The sequence below is a fragment of the Chionomys nivalis genome, chromosome 17 (assembly GCF_950005125.1).
Source record: "Chionomys nivalis chromosome 17, mChiNiv1.1, whole genome shotgun sequence".
Classification (NCBI taxonomy): domain Eukaryota; kingdom Metazoa; phylum Chordata; class Mammalia; order Rodentia; family Cricetidae; genus Chionomys; species Chionomys nivalis.
In genome coordinates, this window is record NC_080102.1 from 445,714 (window position 1) to 466,421 (window position 20,708).

General features: G+C 40.1%; 2 protein-coding genes across 8 annotated transcripts in view; one reads left to right on the plus strand and one right to left on the minus strand.

Annotated features, from left to right (window-relative positions):
- Mterf3 (mitochondrial transcription termination factor 3) lies at positions 1–18,950 on the minus strand. 6 transcript variants are annotated; one of them, XM_057791855.1, is made up of 9 exons: positions 18,863–18,950; positions 16,872–17,002; positions 15,839–16,176; positions 13,478–13,630; positions 8,289–8,478; positions 4,870–5,017; positions 4,126–4,197; positions 2,845–3,006; positions 1–259 (listed from the first exon to the last, which is right to left on the minus strand). In XM_057791855.1, exons 3-9 carry the CDS (start codon positions 16,161–16,163, stop codon positions 65–67), a joined length of 1,245 nt encoding a protein of 414 aa, XP_057647838.1. In that variant the 5' UTR covers positions 16,164–16,176; positions 16,872–17,002; positions 18,863–18,950; the 3' UTR covers positions 1–64. The 6 variants fall into 6 exon arrangements, with proteins under 6 accessions (XP_057647838.1, XP_057647835.1, XP_057647839.1 ...); XM_057791852.1 differs by lacking the exon at positions 18,863–18,950 and adding an exon at positions 18,731–18,857 and having other exon boundaries at positions 16,872–16,981; XM_057791856.1 differs by lacking the exon at positions 18,863–18,950 and adding an exon at positions 18,731–18,853.
- Positions 18,951–19,227: 277 nt separating this feature from the next.
- The window catches only part of Ptdss1 (phosphatidylserine synthase 1), a 56,861-nt gene continuing 55,380 nt past the window's right edge, over positions 19,228–20,708 (plus strand). Inside the window, exon 1 of one of the 2 annotated variants that reach the window (XM_057791960.1) lies at positions 19,228–19,542. In XM_057791960.1, the coding sequence (XP_057647943.1) occupies positions 19,364–19,542 (179 nt within the window). In that variant the 5' untranslated portion in view covers positions 19,228–19,363. Of the gene's footprint in view, positions 19,548–20,708 lie in introns of both variants that reach the window. The other variant, XM_057791961.1, reaches the window with a different exon arrangement.

The following is a 20,708-nucleotide window of genomic DNA, read 5'->3' on the forward strand; positions in this document are numbered from 1 at the left end:
AATACAGTCATTTATTCACGTATACATTTACTTTACAAGAATATATTTAAGTTTTCATCAAAAACTAAAGTGTTTTTAAGAATTTCTCAAAATCATTTACTGAAGTTTTGGCAATGTCTTTGCAGAATACTTCATCAGGAATAGATACGACCTTGTCCAAAGAGACATAGTTAGGTTTTGCTGGATCATACTGTGCTTTTCCCAAGTAGACAAGAAACAAATGTCTTTCTTTAATTTTAAATATTCTTGTATTAAATACCTGGAAAAGAAAGAAATTTACAGTAAAAAGCTGAAATACTAACAAATTTTCTTGGTTACCTACTTTAATAAGCTAGTTACAATGACTGTATTTTCAATAAATATGATTAATGCTATAGGATTTAAGTTATATGGTTTCTGCTCAGAATTATAGTTAAAGAGGCTAAGGGAGTAGATCGATTTAAAGATAAATGTGTAGAAGCCGGGCGGTGGTGGCGCACGCCTTTAATCCCAGCACTCGGGAGGCAGAGGCAGGCGGATCTCTGTGAGTTCGAGACCAGCCTGGTCTACAAGAGCTAGTTCCAGGACAGGCTCCAAAACCACAGAGAAACCCTGTCTCGAAAAACAAAAAAAAAAAAAAAAAAAAAAAATATAAATGTGTAGGATGGGAGAGGGTCTGAGTTTGATTCCCAGCACACACATATTATTAGGTAAGAAATTAGGAGTTGAGCACAGTGATGCCCACCTGCAATCACAGTACTTGGTAAGCTAAAGCAGGAGAGCATTAGAAGAGCAAATCCTCAGGCTTCACCCCAAAACCACCTCATCCGTAACTTGGGAATGAGGCCCAGAAATGGGAATTGTCTCTGTTTTGATCTTTAAATTCTGTTACGCCCCCACAAGAATCAAAATAAAATGAGGCTGCCCCTTTGGCAGGTGAAGAGGGAAAGCATGCCTCTTCCTGTTAAAATCCCCAAGGACTAAGGAAAGCACAGCCATTTGACAAAGGAATCATGAGACAGCTAAGTGCCTAAAGCCTGCTGCTACAGAGGTGAAGGGAGGACGAGAAGGGCTCACACTGGAGTGACAGTCTGCAGCATAAGGAACTGGGGCTCCTGAAGGGGTGGTCTCAAGCACTTTCTTGGCTGTGGGACACTCCATGGGGAACATACTTTTAGATTTCTTTCCCAATGTACAAAGTGATAATTGTGCACAAGGAGAGACATGAAGAAAAACAAGTGTTAAAAATTAACTTGAGAACAGTGACCACAGAAAGTATATGCTGCTATGATGTGACATTGGTATGCTTCTAGAATAAAACATCCCTTTGTGTTTCTGCATTGATGGTCATGAGGTTCACAGAAAAAGAAACACGAGATAGAATAACACATAGAAAAAGGAGACCTGTATGGACTGGCACAAGCCATGAGTGGATTTGCAGACAAGGTGCTGGACTAAAAGCCCCCATGTGAGGTTATGGAGAAGAGTCATAATAAGAAAAAACAGACTTGACTACAAAGAGACTGAGAGGAAATGAACAACTACCAAGACAGGCAGACTCCTACACTCAAGACACACCTACAGCCTACACAGCCCTCAAAACCCACTACAGGTTTTGGTGAGAGTGATTCCTGGGCCAGTGATGGACAGGAATCTCACATTGTCCCTTTGTTTTCCTTTTTTTAGTCAATTAGGGTTGATTTCTGGAAGAGTAACTATAAAGAGTCCATACACACAAAGCAGTATGAACTCAATAGGTGTTATTTCTATGGTTTTCTCTCTCCTACTTACTGAATTAATTGCCCCATGAGCCCTCTACTACTGTGTAAGCTTATTTTAAATCTCTGCCTCTCATACAAGCCACATATGATTGAATTCTTTAGTCTTAGTGCTCACACACATTCTAGCCCAGGGCAGATGGTCCATTCTATAATGAATGACTGGACCCCACTTGTGGGATGATCTTTTTGTACACTGTAAAGATATGTTTCTAGCTAACACAACTTTTGATTGATTTAATAAAGAGCTGAATACCCAACAACTAGTCAGGAGAGAATGGGCGCGGCTTCTGGGGAGAGAGAGGAACTGGGGAAGAGAGAGAAACAGAGATGAGAGGCCAGTGAGATGTAGAACAAGTTGGGTGTGCAGAATGGGGGATAAGTAAAAGCCATGTGGCAGAACATAGATTAACAAAAATAGGTTAATTTAAGTTATAAGAACTAGTTGGGAAGAAGCCTAAGCTACTAAAGGCCAAGCTTTCATAATTAATAATAAGTCTCTGTCAATATCAGGGAGTTGGTGGCCCCAAGGAAAGTCTAATGAGAAAGAGAGTTATACCCACTGGGTAGGACAAGGTCAGGTTTCCATATAACCCACTCTCAATAATCTATTGCCCCAGGAGACAAGAAACTGTCACTGCTTTTTCATAGATTACTTATAATTATTCCATAAGCTGGAGTCAAACAATTCTAGGTCTCCTATACTTTTTTATAATGTGCCAGCATCATCCTATATTAAGGGCTATTCAGATGGGCAAATAAACATCCCTCTATGTGAAGGAAGTGGACTAAATACAATCTAGTTCTGAGAGTTATTAAGGTTATATATCTTTTCACATCTCTATATCATGAACAAATAAAACAATATTTTTTAAATTTAGTGGAGAAAAGTCCAAGAGACTATGCTTGAGTTTTCTCTGATTCCAACAGGCAAAGGGAAGAGTAGGTAAAAGTTACAAGGGAAGAGACAAATCGAGTCTTCTTAGGAGCCCAGCAGCTGTGAACTTCCTACAAATACACAGCACCACACCTGAAGCCTGAGTGAAGAACAAGGGCAGCTGTCTGAAAGAGCTGGTAGATATGTTACCTGCGGGAACTTGACAATGATGTGGTGGGGAATATTCATCACATTGTGTACATAATCAAAAGTTTCCGTAAGTTTCCTTTTGTTTGCAGTTAGCATCTTTGGGACTCTGGTGACCATATGTTGAATTTCATTATGTTTAAAACCAAGTTCAAGGCGATAAACCTACAAGAAAGTAAATTCTCGGAGTCATGAAAAAAAATAGTCTTTTGGTACTATGCTGCAGTGCAAATTGATTCTTCTAAAGTTAAAATAATGATCTTTTAAAATTTGGGGGCATTTGTATCACTGCCCCTTACGGGATTATAGCTCACTGGTTGGGGTCACCCAAATTTCAAACCCCTTACCGAAGCAAAAGCTCCTCTACATTGATGGTCATGAGGTCCACATAAAAAGAAACATGAGATGGAATAACACATAAAGAAAGGAGGCCCGTATGGACTGGCACAAGCCATTAGTGTTAGGTTTCCAGACAAGGTACTGGACTAGAAGCTCCCGTGTGAGGTTATGGAGAAGAGTCATAATAAGAAAAAACAGACTTGACTGCAAAGAGACTGAGAGGAAACGAACAACTACCAAGACAGGCAGACTCCTACACTCAAGACACACCTACAGCCTACACAGCCCTCAAAACCCACTACAGGTTTTGGTGAGAGTGATTCCTGGGCCAGTGATGGACAGGAATCTCACGTTGTCCATTTGCACTCTGGTATGCGGAGACTCTCTGCAATCTTGAGAGATAACATGTTATTTGAAACCGAGGTACACTGGAGGCTTGACTTTGGGGAACAACAGTGAGACAGCGATCCAATCTGAAACAGCCTCAGTGTTAGTGAAAGCCAGCCTACAAACCACAATCCCAGAGAACTTGACAACAATGCAGATACTAAGAGAGACTTACATAGATCTAATCTATATGGGAAGTAGAAAGTAGAAAAAGACTAGATCTCCTGAGTAAATTGGGACCTTGGGGGAGGGTTAAAGGGGAAGGGGAGAGGCAGGGAGGGAAGCAGAGAAAAATGTAGAGCTCAATAAATATCAATAAAAAAACAAAACAAGGGGCCGGGCGGTGGTGGCACACGCCTTTAATCCCAGCACTCGGGAGGCAGAGGCAGGTGGATCTCTGTGAGTTCGAGACCAGCCTGGTCTACAAGAGCTAGTTCCAGGACAGGCTCCAAAACCACAGAGAAACCCTGTCTCGAAAAAACCAAAAAAAAAAAAAAAAAAAAAAAACAAAACAGGAATGTAAAGAAATTAGCTTCTCATAGCTTGAAGATATGTTACCTTCATATTTTCTTTCACAGGTTCCAGACTTCCTGTTAGTAGCCTTGGAAGACGAACAACCAGATCTCTAGTCTACAGTTAAAACATAGTAATTATCATCACTATACATGAATATTTAACTAGTTTGGAAAACTAAGACATTACAAGGAATGCCAAGCTAACATTTAAAATATGACCCAATCAAAGAAATGACAAAAAGTTCAGAAATATGTATCAACCTAACATTATTTGATGTGAAATCTAACATGGAATCAGAATTTAAGAAGCTATTGATGGTATACTATAAAGTGATGGAGCCTCCCTTTTAATCTATCAGGCTAACACATTTTTTTTTTGTTTGTTTGTTTTTGTTTTTCGAGACAGGGTTTCTCTGTGGTTTTGGAGCCTGTCCTGGAACTAGCTCTTGTAGACCAGGCTGGTCTCGAACTCACAGAGATCCGCCTGCCTCTGCCTCCCAAGTGCTGGGATTAAAGGCGTGCGCCACCACCGCCCGGCCTAACACATTTTTGTACAGAAAGTATAATGCATTTATAGGATCTGTGTAGGTCAGACACTTAGAAACATGACATTTAAAGGTTACTAAAAGAGAAAATACATTTCCTCTATCTATCTATCTATCTATCTATCTGTCTGTCTGTCTGTCTGTCTGTCTGTCTGTCTACCTATCCATCATCCATCCATCCATCCATCCATCCATCCATCTATTTATTTATTTATTTATTTATTTATTTATTATTTATTTACCTTCTTCACACTCAGTTCAAGCTCTTTCTGAAAAAACCCCAGTCTGTTATCCAGTCTTTCCATGGAGAAGCTCAACAGAAATGGTGCATTTTTGACCATTCGTGCAATATCTGTCTTACTGAAATGTTTTGACTGTAGATAAGCTACTCTGGAGAAATAATAATAAAAAACATATGCATGATAAACATTTCCTATAAAAATAAATTTATTATGCTAATTTCTAAGGTAATATCTAAACTTGTTTTGAGACCTTGAGTACAAACAGGAGTACTGTACATAATTTCTACCCCACCTCTCCTGTGTCCCATCCTCATCTCTTTTTAATGAGTTATTTTTACATATATAATATATATATATATATATATATATATATATATATACTCACACATATGTATATATAAATAGAAACTTCTGAGTCTACTCAGCACAAAATTGTCTTTTTTTTTTTAAGGACCCTATAACTTCTCATAAGAAAAGATCAATAAAAGTACTCTGTAAGCTGTGTGGTGGTGGTACACTCCTTTATCCCAGTAGAGACAGGTGGATCTCTGAGTTTGAGGCCAGCCTAGTCTAAGGAGCAAGTTCCAGGACAGTCAGGGCTACACAGAGAAGCCCTGTCTCGAAAACCACCTTCTCCCCAATAAAACCCTCTGTAATATCCCAAATATGGACACATTTTCAGGAGAAGCACTGACAATTTTTTTATTAGTTTCCATTTACTTTAAATCAGAAAATAATTCTAATATACTTCAGGTAGATCTTTAAATTAAACAAACCATTATTATATGTGTATCATGGGGGAGGGGTGCATACACATGCCTTGGGGCACAAGTGGAAGTCAGAGGGCAATCTTAGGGGTTGGCCTTAGCCTTCCACCTTATTTTGAGACAGGGTCTCCCATTGTTCACAGCCATATAAGCCAGGTTAGCTATGGTGTGAGCTCCAGAAGATTCTATTTTCTGCCTCCCACCACCAAAAGCTGGCTGAGATTACAGATATGTGGCAAAGCACCTGGCTTCTTGTGGATTCTGGCTCTCACAATTGGATGGCAAACACTTTATCCACTGAGCCATCTATTTCCAGCCAAAATTTTTGGCTTTGGGACAGAGTCTTATTACAAGTTAGCCTTGATCTTTTCATTTTCTGGGCTTAGTTTCCCAAGTGCTGGGATTACAAGCATGTATTACTTGCCTCACACAAAACAATATATATTTATATAAACTTCATACAGTTGATTCATTTGGAAATTCTACAAAGGACCTGCAATTTTATACACTAAATTATTTTCACTGAAAAGAAAATAAGTACATAAAATTGGTGCTATTATGGATAGTGTAGAAAATAAGCCTGCTATATCTAGCAAAGCCAAAAATCAAGTTTTAATTAAATATTTTATATCCCTGCCTACTCAGTAGAAACTTACTGTTTATCATTCATATTTTTGAGTATATACATATAAAATACTACAAAAATTCAAATAAACATTTCTCTACCCAGTCAGGAACATGTGACAGGCAACTTGAGCAAGAAACTTGCTTCCTTAACACAGGTTTCTTTCACAGAATTAAATGTAGGGAGATGCTTTATACAGTAAGCAGTCATGGAATTTGGCCATCTTGGTTGGAATACTAGCTCTGCCATCTATACTATGTGTGTAATCTTGGGAAAATTACTTAAACTATCTATACCTCATGTAATAATTATGTGAACCTCTCAAGTGATTCCCAACTAAATCTGCCAGGCAGTGTACTGTGCGGCCTGGAAATATCTCTGTGTATGGTGGGGGGAATCCACCATGCTCTCCTGCCTATGCACTCCTAGCAGACCCGACCCTGCCGACTGCCCAGGTGGGGAGTGCTGAGCCACAGGCATGGTCTCAGCTACTTTTCTCCTGAACCCAAATGGGCATATAAGCATTTGGACCTGAAGTAAGTGGTGGGCACTAACCCCAAACGTTTCAGACCACACTGGCACCCCAATTTGTAGGCGGAGACTAATCATTCATTTCCAGGCCACCCAGACACAGAAACTATATTACTTGGAATATTGTTTGGCCAATAGCTTAAATGTATTTCTAGCTAGAGCTCTTATATCTTAAATTAACCCATTTCTATTATTTTATATTTTACCACAAGGCTCGTGGTTTACCAGTACTGGCATCTGTCTCCTCCAGCAGCTACACGGTGTCCCACTGACTCTGCCTATTTTTTCCTCTGAATTCCCACCTTACTCTATTCTGCTAAATCACTGGTTGAAACAGCTTTATTCATTAACAAATAAAAGCAATACATATACAGAAGGGCTTCCCACACTAATGTGGTTGCTGAGAATTGTACTCAGAACCTCTGAAAGAACAGCCAGTGCTTCTAACCTCTGAGTCACCTTTCTAGACTTGAGGGATTTTTCTTAATCAGGTTATTTGATAGGGGAAGACCAACGTTAAATCTGGCCACACCTTCTGATGGCAGCCCACATAAAAAGACCTGGAAGGAGGAAGGTTTTGCTTTTTTGTGTGTTGCCCTCACTTTACCTGACAAGCTAGAAATTCATTTATCCGGTTGCTTTGGCATTCCTTTGATGGTATCAGTACCAACTTCTTTGGGATTCCACCTACACACCAGGAATTCTTCATGATTCAGCAGCTGTCTAGGTCTGCTGAGACGTCCAACTTCACGGACTAAACAACTAGAGCATCTGTGGTCTTTTGGTCATGAGACAGTCATTGTTGGACTAGTGAGTCACAGCCTGTAATCCATTCTAATAAATATATATTAAAAGGCTACCAGTTTCCTTATTTAGAGAGCCATGACTATGATAAAGGGAATAACCTTTCAACTTATGGAAAAGTTTTAACTTTTATTATATTATATAAATATAATATATTAAATTATATATTATAAATTATATTATATTTATATTATAAACAAATTGCTCAAAGAATACTAAATGTCTGCTATCAAAAATTAGAAATGCTAGGTATGACAGCACACATCTATAACTCCAGTACTTTGAAGGCCAAAGTAGGAGAGTTATGAGTTCAAGGTCAGTCAGGGGTACATAATGAGACCATGTCTCCAGACAAGAAAAAGTAAAGAAAACAATCACAACAGCCACAATCTATGAACTTGTAAGTGTACTTAGATAATTTATTATTTGTTAATAGAGATTTTAAAGAGACATTTCCAGGTTCTGAAGAGAAATATTTCAATACTAATTCATTAATACGTTAAAAAGAAAAACAACTGACAGTTGACAAAACAACTATTTTACTCTATTTGCATTAAATGTGCATAACTAAAAGAACCACTCATAGTCACTCATAGATCCTTGAATAGCAGACTAGAAAATTTCTCACACATACATGAGTAATTCTTCCATAAGTACTTCCTAGGTTATGTGGAAATCATTTCAAACTTTACCTTGTCTTAAGATTTTCAAGATCTTCAGAGAAAATAGCATAATTTTTTGTCAGGAATGGTCCCAGGTGGCTATCTTCTAAACCCAAATCTTTAAGAAATAGGAGTATTTGCTTAATGTCTTTTTCAAAATCCAGTCTTAGAAGGAAGTTGGCTACATCAAGATGTCTTTCTATCTTTGACAAATCCACTCCTGTAACAAATGGAAAGGATTGGTTTAAAGTCAATTTATTATTCAGTCATTCATTTCATATAGGAAAAATTACTGATGATGAATAATCTATTTAAGGGAGAAATGACAAATGGAAATAAATTATTTTTAAATGAAACTGGTTGTAGAAATAGATTAAAATTAATTATAGTGTTTATGTCAAAGGTCAACATAGAGGTAAATTTTCCCCAAGGAGAAAGTCACTAAATCACTCAGCTTCTTGGGAGGCTAAGTCAGGAGAATCATAAGTTTGAGGCCTGCTTGGGTTACACAGTGAGTTCATAGTCAATGGTGAAACTTGAAGAGAATACTTTAAAGTACAAAAATAAAATAAAATCTACAAAGGCTAGAGAGATAGTTCAGTGATATAGTGCTTGCTTAGTATACATAAGACCACAAGGTCAATCCTCAATATGACAAAACAAAACCCATTTCCTAAAATGATTTTAGAGGCACCTTCATACAAAGCAATGAAATAACATTGTCCTCTAGTAGCATCCACAATCAAAAATATCATCATATTCACTCACCAAATTTAGAAACACATGTAATTCCAAATCTAAATTCTTGCTATGAGTATGTGCACACCCACCCACAGCACACACCGAACACAGACCAGAAGCAGACCCAGAATGAACATAAGCAATTTATCACACACTAGTGATGTCATTTTAATTCGATAAGAAAGATAAGACTAGTCATTAAAGTACAATGAGATCACTAGTTACACTAAAATGTTTCTGTGTCTTATTTGCAGATTGATTGATAATCTAAATATATGCTAGTTCTACACACAGAAAACAAAGAACGTAAACAACTAATAATTATGGAAAAACAAAAAAGTCTATGGCTAGCTTTCCACTTACTTTGTAAGAGAAAGGTTTGGAAAGCTACCCAATAAACTGATAATAGTGTTTATACTTGGGAGCAAGGGTGCTTCTTGGAATAGCTGAACTTCTATCAACTACATATAATTCTTTTGTAACTTAAAAAAAAAATCACACAAAATCAAGTCTAATCAATGAATGAATAAAAAAAGGAGATGGAAGCCAGTTTCAAAAATATGTGATAAATGGGGAAACAAAGCTTTAAAAGTAACCTAAAAGAATTGAACTCCAAGTGATTTTACACATGTTGGAGGGCCTTGCGCAGTTTGAGTTGTCACACCCTGGTTGTGAGGAAATGGAAACCTGCTTTTAGTAGTAGTGGGAGCGCAGAATCCCATCAGAAGAGCTTAAGTCCTCAGCTCACTCAGAATTCTACTAAAATGAAAAGCTGGACACTGCCTACTGTGGACCAGACACTTCTGCTAAGCACTGGGATGAAAATAAGCAATACATACTCTAAAAGATTTGGACATTGCATCTCTTACTGTTACATATATTTAGTCATCAGTCAGATCTGGAAAGAAGAAACATTATCCTACAGAGCTCAAATACAAAGAAATATAATACAGTGGCATGAGCAGAGTAAATGGACACACAATGTCTATCTAGCAGTGAGATAAGGAGGCCAAGCCTTTTCCAGAGCACAGAGGGAACTGTAAGCTATTAGTGAAGTGTTGCAAGACAAAAGCTGTTGCCATGGGACGAACAGTTGAAGGACCTGAAAAAAAGAGACCTGACCTGGACCTTCTGGCCTTTATGTTGCTCTGGCAGTAGTTGCCTAGAAGTCAGCTGGCATAGGAGACCTGTGCACAGGACTGGCCTCCTAGGATCTTGAACAAGCAGAGAATGGAGGAAAACAAACAGAAGAGTACTACAGCTTTACCACTAAAAATACTGACAAGCAACAATGGATCCTCCAAGTTACTGCCATTTACAGTTACTTCTAAGACATGCTACTGAGCTTATTAGCATATACAAAAAGAATGACTGAAACTTATCTGAAAGCTCTAAGTATACTGTAAATTATTTATAGGTCTGGACCATGGTGATCCTTTATCACCCTGAGTACCTGCTGTAGGCTAGGGAAGCTGTTCTGGAAGAAAAGGTAACTTACTCTCCATCTGCAGGTGTCAGATGTCATCTCTCACCTTTGAACTTACTTCAGAACATCTTTTAAGCTGTGAACATTCCGAAATTCAATAGATATTTTAGGTATATCTACATCTTTCTGTGGATATTTAAAACATACTTAGTACATCACAGATTTCCAGAACTTACTAAGTATGGGAACTGTGTACCCTCCCACCAACATCTCCTGATAGCCCCCTCCCTATCCCAAATCACCATTCTTCTCTTTCTCTGCTTCTACTGAGACATGTCTTTGCATGCAAGTCCTCCAAGTCTTGTTGGAAATGACGGTACGTCACTGTTTGCTATTGACGACCAGTATTCCATTGTGTATTTGTGCAATGCATTTCTTTTAACAATTCAGTAATTTATGGATACGTAGGTTAATAAAAGAGGCTTTATTTGTATTTCTAATTTTGGACTTCTCATTTTACTTCCATCTTCATCTTCCAGTTCTTCTCAAATAGGTATTTGTTATCCTGACTAGCCTAGAACTCACTATGTAGACCAGGCTAGCCTTGGTCTCAGAGATCCACCTACCTCTTGCTTCACAAAGAGATTCCAAGCCTAGTCTCACATGAAACTTTTTGAGAACATAGATTCCTTGGGTACCTACATATTTGGGTAACATCTGGCAAACTAGGTCCTAAACAGGAGTGAAACATTACCATATTTTGTCATTAGTACAGGTATAAAAGCAGGCAAAGTGGAACTCAGAAGGGTCACTCAGATAATAGGGCCAGAGAACACATTTCAGAAGCTATTTAAACTTGAGATAAGTTCTCCAACTGCCAGTCAACTAAAGGAGTGATGTAGGCAAGAGGAGAGGCTGACAAGATGAGCAGGAGGAAAGCAGGGAGAACTCGAAGACCTTTGAAAGCTTCGAAGATTTGAAGCAGGGCTAGAGAGATGGCTCAGAGGTTAAGAGAACTGACTGCTGTTTCAGAGGTCCTAAGTTCAATTCCCAGCAACCACATGATGACTCACACCCATCTATAATGAGATCTGGCACATAATAAATAAACTAAAAAGAAAAATAAAATTTAAAAAAAGATTTGAAGCAGTTAACCAGTGCTTTCAATTAGCAATTTAGAAGGAACACTAACACCATAGAGATTTTTCAGGGTCAAAATAGCTGAATAGGAAGTTATCAAGTTAGGGTCTGTGAGTTTGGCTCAGTAGGTATAGTGCTTGCCTTAGAAACATGAGGACTTAGCTGGGCGGTGGTGGCGCACGCCTTTAATCCCAGCACTTGGGAGGCAGAGGCAGGCGGATCTCTGTGAGTTCGAGACCAGCCTGGTCTACAAGAGCTAGTTCCAGGACAGGCTCCAAAACCACAGAGAAACCCTGTCTCGAAAAACCAAAAAAAAAAAAAAAAGAAAAGAAAAAAGAAACATGAGGACTTGAGTTTGCTCTCCAGAAGCCATGTTAGCCATGTTAAAAAAAAAGTCTGGCAGGGTGCTGTGCACTTTTAATTCCAGCACTGGGTAAGTGGAGACAGACAAATCCCTGAGGCTCATTGGCCAGTCAGTTCGGCCTATTTGCAAGTCCAGACCAAGGAAAGAAGCTGGCCTAAATCAAAACAAGACAAAAAAAAAAAAAAAAAAAAAAAAGGGAATCAATCAAAAGAAAATAAAAACAATCTTTTGGCCACATGTATACACACACACACACACACAAACTCATACATAGGATTATCAAGGTAGGTAAGTGACAAATGAGTCCTAAAGAAGGGTAACTACAGAATAAGCAAACTTGAGAGAGATAGAATATGGAGGATAAGGTTCTAAAAAGATGTTAAGGAGGGAGGGAGAAAAGAAAGAAACAAGGACAACCCCTAAGAGTCTCCTGCATTGGCGCAGGTATTTTTTTTCCCTTTTCTGATAAACAAAACAGCTCTCCAAGATATGGTGAACGAGAAACAAAAAGGGAGCTTCTTTGGTGAAACAAGATTTATCTATATCCCCCAAACACAACATATGAAAACAGAATTATCAAAATAAGACACAGAAAGGCCCACAAATAAGAATTCTAATGGAAGATGCCAGTATGTGAAGCACTGAGAGTTTTAGAATTTGTACTTTTTGGATTTTGGATGATCAATTGGTAAAGTCTATGCAGATATTCCAAAAAATATGAAAAAGCCTCAAACTTCAAACACTCTCGGTTCTTGGCATTTTGGGTAAGGAATACTTGTGGTTGTTTGAATGAAAATGATCCCATTGGCTGATAGGGAGTGGCACTATTAGGAGGCATGGCCTTGTTGGAGTACTGTGGCCTTGTTGAAGAAAGTGAGTCACTAGAGGTGAACTTTGAGGTTTGACGTTTAAGCCAGGCCTTGTGTGACTCTTCCTGATGCCTGCAGAATCATGCAGTACTCTCAGCTCCTCTCCAGCACCATGTCTGCCTGCATGCCACTATGCTTCCAGTCCACCCTAATTAAATGTCTTCCTGTATAAGTATTGTAGTGGTTATGGTGTCTCTTCACAGCAATAGAAACCCTAAGACAATACTCAATACCCATTAAACAACAACAACAACAACCAGAAATTGGAGACTTTAGAGAATAAGAGGTCCAAGATAAAGTACAAGCTAAAAACATGATACTATGTATGGCTATATGTGGAAACATTGATTCCTCAATCTCTTAAATATCCAATTCCTCTCAACTCCTTAGGGTCATTACTGAGAAATCAAATCAGACTCAAGGAAAACAGATTCAACAAGGTTGCTACATTTCAGACAGGACCAAAAGAAAGTGTGCAATGAATAGCTCTAGCTGCCTTTAATTCAAGGATAACCTACTAGTCAGCATATTAAGAAAGTTATGTTACAGGCTGAAAGAACAATCCAGATGAGGGCAGTATGCTCCAGGAGGAAGGTCAGGGGAAAACAATGCAGAAAACAGTTCACCATGGGTCAACAAACTAACACACGACAGGCTGACTGGTAGGTTAGAAACTTACCAAGCTGCACTAGCTGCTGCAGAGTCTCGGAATGATCTATGTAGTCTCCAAGTGTGAAGGAGGATAAGGGCAACAGAGGGTGTGCAATAATCTGAATAGCCTCCTCCTCTGAAATTGGTTGTATCGGAGACAGCGAAGGTAAGTCATCCAATTCTTTGCAGCAAGTCATGAGGAAAGAGAGAAGCCAGTCAGCTGTCATGTACATACGGAACATTCGATAAAGGGGCTACAGAAATGGTTCAGTGGTCAAGAGTACGTACTGCGCCGGGTGGTGGTGGCGCACGCCTTTAATCCCAGCACTCAGGAGGCAAAGGCAGGCGGATCTCTGTGAGTTCGAGACCAGCCTGGTCTACAGAGCTAGTTCCAGGACAGGCTCCAAAGCCACAGAGAAACCCTGTCTCGAAAAACCAAAAGAAAAAAAAAAAAAGAGTACGTACTGCTCTTGCAGTCTGGATCCCTACATCAGAAAGCTCACAATCTTATAACTCCAATACCATCTTGTGGGCTTCATGAGCATCTATACTCATATGTGCATCTATACTCATATGTGCACACATGTACACATATGCATAATTAAAAATAAAATTCACCTTAAAAAAGAAAACAACCCCAAATCTACTTCTATAAATATTCTATCTTCCCTAGTTTGTGTCTTTCATTGGTTAAGTACTGAGATCATTTCAGAATTAGATGTTTATGAAGTGCAAGCTTAAAGTGATGGTCCATACCTGTAATCCCAGCATTCTACTGGGCATGCTGAGACAGGAGAATTATAGCAAGTCTGAAGCCAGCATGGCCTAAGAGTAGTGACCCCCATGTCACAAAGGTCTAAAAATATCCTAAGATTTTAATTACCCAAAGAGACCAACTATTCTCCCTTCAAGGTATGAAGTTTGTTGGTAAAGTTCAAGACATTCAATCTATTTTTGAGACAGTGAACACAACCCAGGCAATCATCCTGCCTCATCTTCTTAAACGCTAGAATTACAGGTATAAGTCATCTTGTCTGGGTAAGACACAAAACTATTTCTCTTCACTTTTCATCAACATGTAAGAATGTCAAAGATCTACTGCTCTTCAGCAACATTTTGAGAGACATGGCTTGTGAACTTGGCCAAAAGTATGGCTTTTTTTAATACACCAAATTCACATTCTAAAGTTAAGCTATTCCGAATTTATTCATTTTGATCCAGTGCCTCCTCTCTAAATTCTCTTAAGAGAATGTCTATGTTCTACCATCTGCAAACCTTTGCCAGTCCTCTAATTTGCCCTGATATGGATTCTTTGCTATTGTTTTAATATGATTTGGTATGAAAGAAATTTGAAGCTGTGACTTTAAGGAATCCAGACTATGGTCTCTTACTGTTTTACTCTCTTAACTATCCTCACTTTTTTCACAGCCAGCTTCTCTTCCTTGCCTTCCCTTTTAGAATTCATTCACATCCTACTAATGGAACATATTTTACCTGTGGCATAATAATATATTGCTATATCAAGAGGCATGTAGAGGGGAAGGTTGACTATAAAGCAATTCAAGGGAAACCTGAAATGTAAACTCACTGTTCCCACTTGGTAACTATTATACAACACATACCTCAAACATATATACATATAAATATATAAATAATTAAAAATAAATATAATTATAAATATATGTCAAAACTGTATACCCCAAAGATAAATATCAATTAAACCCTAATAAGTCTAACAAATGCCAAAAAGACATGCCAAAAAGACACTTTTCAAGAGAAGCTATAAAATCATATATTTAAAAAGCAAATGTTTTACATATTTAGCTACAAAAAACACAAATTAACCTGGGAACTTACTAAAATAATAGTTCAAGAGAAGCTATAAAATCATATATTTAAAAAGCAAATGTTTTACATATTTAGCTACAAAAAACACAAATTAACCTGGGAACTTACTAAAATAACAGTTTAATAAAACTAAATGAATAGAACCGATACTGTTCCTTTTCCTGCCTGGTATGAAACAGGACATGAAATGGGCGAGTACTGTCTAAATATGTAGTGTTGTGTGATACTTTGTGTTATGACAAATAAAGCTTGCCCTGATATCAGAGGATGGAGCTAGCCACTAGTTAACCACAGAAGCCTGGCGGTGGTGGCTCCACCTTTAATCACAGCACTAGGGAGGTGGAGAGAGAAAGTGATTGTGGGGCTGGACTGAAGGAGACAGGTAGGAAGCACTAGTGGCTGCTTCTCTGATCTTCTAGGTTTTTACCCTGATATCTGACTCCTGGCTTTTTATTGATTAAGATTAATTAGATTAATGCTTCAATGTAGCATGATCAAAACAACCCCTGAAAAGGGGACTCTTCTCAGTGTTCAGAATTACCTTCAAGAAACAGCTCAGACTCAAGGCTGGGTATCCTCTCCGGCTTTTCAATCACTGAAGGGAGCAGAGTGTTTTGCTCAGAACTGTTCTCTTGCCTATTGGAGTTGGCAGTCTGGAAACTATTCCACAAGGAGGATGTCTTGTAAGTCTTAATTCCCCAGAGGTGAAAGCAATTGTCAGAGGACAACAGAGCCTGAGACGAGAAGCCATTTGACAATGTTTTTCCTGGTCTTGTAGAGCGTTTTGTGATCTGCGCAGCTTTAATGAAATTACTCAATTTAATTGAGTTGAACCATCTGGGTATCTGCTTAGCTAACAGGGCCATTTTTTTTCTCAGTCTACAAAGGAAAAACACAACCATCAAAAGAAGATAGATTAACTTACTCAAATGTTTAAACCAGTAGTGAAACAGCAAATAAATAATAATAAATTTCTTCCTAAAATAAAAGATTTAAACAAATATGTCCAGGGTAGTCAAATGTTTCTTATATATGAAAAGCCACAAACAAAGGCAGTTTCAGCTACCAACCAAAACAGGAACTTCAGAACTGGAAAAATAAAGATATGCCTTACAATTTAAAAACAAGACAAAGAATGACTTTAAACCAAAAAAGTCTGTAATTGCTCAAATTACAACAGATCCAAACCAACTATTAATTTTATCTTAAAAGGAAAGAATAACAGTAATGCAAGGAAATGTTCTTAGAACTTGGTTTGAAGTGTGTTTAGGAAATATATTGTGATTATAATGCTGAGTTACTAAAATGTATTTTATGCCTATAAATTAGTCAAAAGTTAAAAAAAAGAAACCCACTGGTTTAAATGAGTCATAAATGTTATAATTGTCTGTTCATTGTATCTCATTCCAGACTACAAAGCAATAAGTCTCATGTTTTAAATTGGTATGTACTTTTAAGTCTCTTACATAAAATACTATATATTTAATCCAATGCTGCTTTACCTGTTGAGAGCCAGTACAGTCAAGCTCAGACTCAGCTCTCCAGACAGATTCTATACTGTAGTTATAACTCACCTATACCAGGCAAACAGCCTTCATCCACTCGGGGGCTCCCTTCCTGGGACCCGGCTGCCTTTGTGGCCTGCCGTGGTCTTGAAACCTGCTTCCTGCCGCCACTCAGGGACCTGCAACGTTTTTATTTAAACCTTAACACAGACAGACAAAAAAATGTTAATTATCAATTAACTCTTGCTTATGCCTTTGTATTTTGTTTTTCTACACAGTGGAATTCAGCTTGTTTTAGGCCCTGAATCAAGGGTCTAGTCTCACAAACACTTGAAGGTCTGTAGTTTGGGGATGTTGGCTAAGAGCAGATCTCTTTCCTTCCTAAGTGACCTGAGGAAGGGTGTGCTTGCAATAACCTTGTGGGACAGGTAACTTTTGTTAAATTTTAGGAACTTCCAAACCTGTCAAAATTTCCCTCAAACTTCTTATGTTCTCCATAATAGTGACATCAAAGTGGTAACTCAGTTATGTCACCTATACAAGACCAAACTTTTAGTGAAGCTTCCACACAGCCAGACTGGTCCTATCCACAAACGGTCAAGGACAGGTATGAACAATGTGGCTCAACACAAAATCATAAGCTTTCTTAAAACATTTTCCCCATGGTGGTTGTAACTTTTTGTTTGTTTGTTTGTTTTTTGTTTTTCAAGACAAGGTTTCTCTTGCTCTGTGGACCAGGCTAACTTTGAACTGAGATCTGCCAGCCTCTGCCTCCCAAGTGTTGGGATTAAAGGCCTGCACCACCACCGCCTGGTGACAACCAGGTTCTTGATGTGAACTCGCAGCAATGTCAAGACTGGACATGCTATTCTAGCTCATGATGATGGAGGCTCAAAAACTCCACATAATGCTTTTTTTTTTTTTTTTTTTTTTTTTTTTTTTTTTTTTTGGTTTTTCGAGACAGGGTTTCTCTGTGGTTTTGGAGCCTGTCCTGGAACTAGCTCTTGTAGACCAGGCTGGTCTCGAACTCACAGAGATCCACCTGCCTCTGCCTCCCAAGTGCTGGGATTAAAGGCGTGCGCCACCACCGCCCGGATCCACATAATGCTTTTATGTGTGATGTGCTGGTGAAAATTTATCCTGGGCTACATTCTCAGCTCCAACATATGTTTTTATAAAGGTGGAGAACACAACACAACGATTTGTATAAGCACTTTGTGATACTTCCAAACCAATTCCCAGAGTCTGTCGGGAAACCTTCCTACATCTAATGGGCTCACTGTTAAATTCTTTTTCCACTCAAAGATCTGAGTGCTAAACATTCATTTTTACCCTCCACTTTTACTTGCAACTACACTCCTCTCACAAAACCGCTTCAAAGTCTAAGCCATCAGAACAACCCACTATGCAGAAGAAAAAAGCTCTGCCCCCTCCCTAAACCCACCTTCCCAGGGACTCTCCTGCACCAAGTTAGGACCTTGAACCTCAGGGGGTTCGGGTTTGTTTTGTGGGAGCGATTACAGGACAAGTGCAGACACACACACAGCTCTCAGAAAGGAGTAAAAGATTTCCACTAGTGTATAATGCCCTGCGGTGTGAAGATTGAAGAAGAAAAAAGAATCCTTAACATCTCTCAAGCTGTACCCTGCACTATTTTGTTAGGAACAGGAAAAAGATTGGGAACAGATTTTTCTAGGTTCAAGATCTCTGCTTTTTAACCCTGGCACTCCGGAGATGAAAGGCACACTTCGTAATAAAGGGCCTCTAGGCAGCGCAGCCTCCCTCCCTAAGGTCATTTAACCAACACTCTTTAGCCAAGCGTAGTGTAGGATGCCTTAGAGTCCCTAACAGAACTTCGGAAGGAAGCCGCGACACTCTCGGGCCCCCTTCTAGTGCTGATAAACAAGCCCGGCAGCTTTGCCACCTACAGAACAAGCCCGAACCCCCTTTCCGGGTCACCGAGAACCTTCCAGCCCTCGCGAGGCTCCCAGTTGCTGCTCTTGCTGGGTGCAGGCAGATCGGGCTCCAACACCGTCAGGCCTCCCGCTCTCCCAATTCACCTGGGCCAGGTCCGCGGCGGCGCAGATCGAGCCCGGCTGCACTGCCGGGTCGCCCAGCAAACCAGCCAGCGATTCGCAGTACTGGCCTCGCGCCGCCACCTACGTGAGCTGCGCTCCGAGTGGGCGAGACCATCGGCGGCGGATTGGGAGGGGGAGTCGGTGAACGGAGCCTGCCTGGTCTTGGAGGCCCTGCTACCGATCAACACGTTCCCCAATTCATTGACTCCACAGCTCTGCGGGGGAGGGTTAGGGTTAGGGTGAGCTCTCCGTGATGTCTCCCTGCCAGGGCCCACCGCCTCGCGGTCCCCCCACCCCGTACAGCAGTGGTGGCGCCGCGACCACGCCCTCGCGCGTCGGCCCTTCCCTCTGCTAGCACCCTTCGCAGGGCGCCAGACCGGGTCCCGGCGTCAGGCAGCTACACCGCTGTGGTCTGTCACTGCGGAGGTCCCAGCCTTCGCGGGCCGGGGCCTCCGCCGCCCCGGCAGAACGGGGAGAAGGACCATGGCGTCCTGCGTGGGGAGCCGTACTCTGAGCAAGGATGATGTGAACTACAGGATGCATTTCCGCATGATCAACGAGCAGCAAGTGGAGGACATCACCATAGACTTCTTCTATCGGCCGCACACTATTACCCTGCTCAGCTTCACCATCATCAGCCTCATGTACTTCGCCTTCACCAGGTGAGGTAGGCCTGACCGCGCGCGGGGCGCCCGAGGCCAGAGGGTAGAGGCGACAGGGAAGCTGTGGCGGGGAGGATGGCCCTGTGTGACTGGTGGCAAGGAATCGAGTAGCTGCTCCACGCGTGCAAGCTCGCAGACACTGGGCCCACGCAGCTCCTCCGCCCACCGCGTGGCTTACAGTCCTCTCTGCCTACTCTTCCACCTGCTACCCCACACCTCTAAACCCTGTCTCTCACATTCGGTGCCTCGCGCCACACCAGGAGCTCATGCAGGTTACCTAGCCGGGTCACCCACATCCCTTGCTTTCCATCATTCCCCACACGTCACTACCGGGACGTTCTGCTCCGCAACCACTTTATCCGTGGTCTGTCCCTAGCACACCGCATGAATCATTTCATGACTGCACCGCTTTTAGAACAAACTACACACATAAAACACACCACACGGAGGCCTATTATACAACTAGATTCCCAAGGAACTCTTCTGGTATGCAGTATTGCCAGGAGTGCAAGCGCGCATGCATATGTGAGGTGCACCACACTGTTTTTCCAATACAACACCTCTTTTATGCGCTGCATACAGTCATCTAACATAAGCTTTCCCCCAGTCTCAAACACCACTTCTATGCCACAGCATCAACAGTTGCTGTTGACACACATCCCAGTGGACACCTCCCATCAAGCACAGCCCAATATCCAGCAGTTCTAATGCATTGTACTGTCTAGTTGGTGCATTGAGGCAGTGAAGTATGAAAAATGAGGATGAATTTTAGCAGCTTTTAAAAAACAATTTAAAAAACAATCTGAACCTTGGGTTATGGATCTTTCCAGAAGTTATAACAATTTTATTTCTTCTGTTAGTTTCATAAAGAAATCACACATAAAGGAACTAATTAATCACACATTTTACCTTAACATAAACTCAGAAGCATAATTAATAGAATTAGGAGTTATCAGTGTCTTTTTGTAGTAATTTATGATCCATATAAGTGAGATATTATAGAGATAGCTCAATTTTACTCCATGAAGATTGAAAGTAATTTTTTTAAAAAATTTTTATTCTTAAAATAAAAAAAAATAAAAAAAAATTTTTATTCTTCTTTTGGTATTTTTCCTGCATGTGTCTGTGTGAGAGTGTCAGATGCTCTGAAACTGGAGTTACAGACA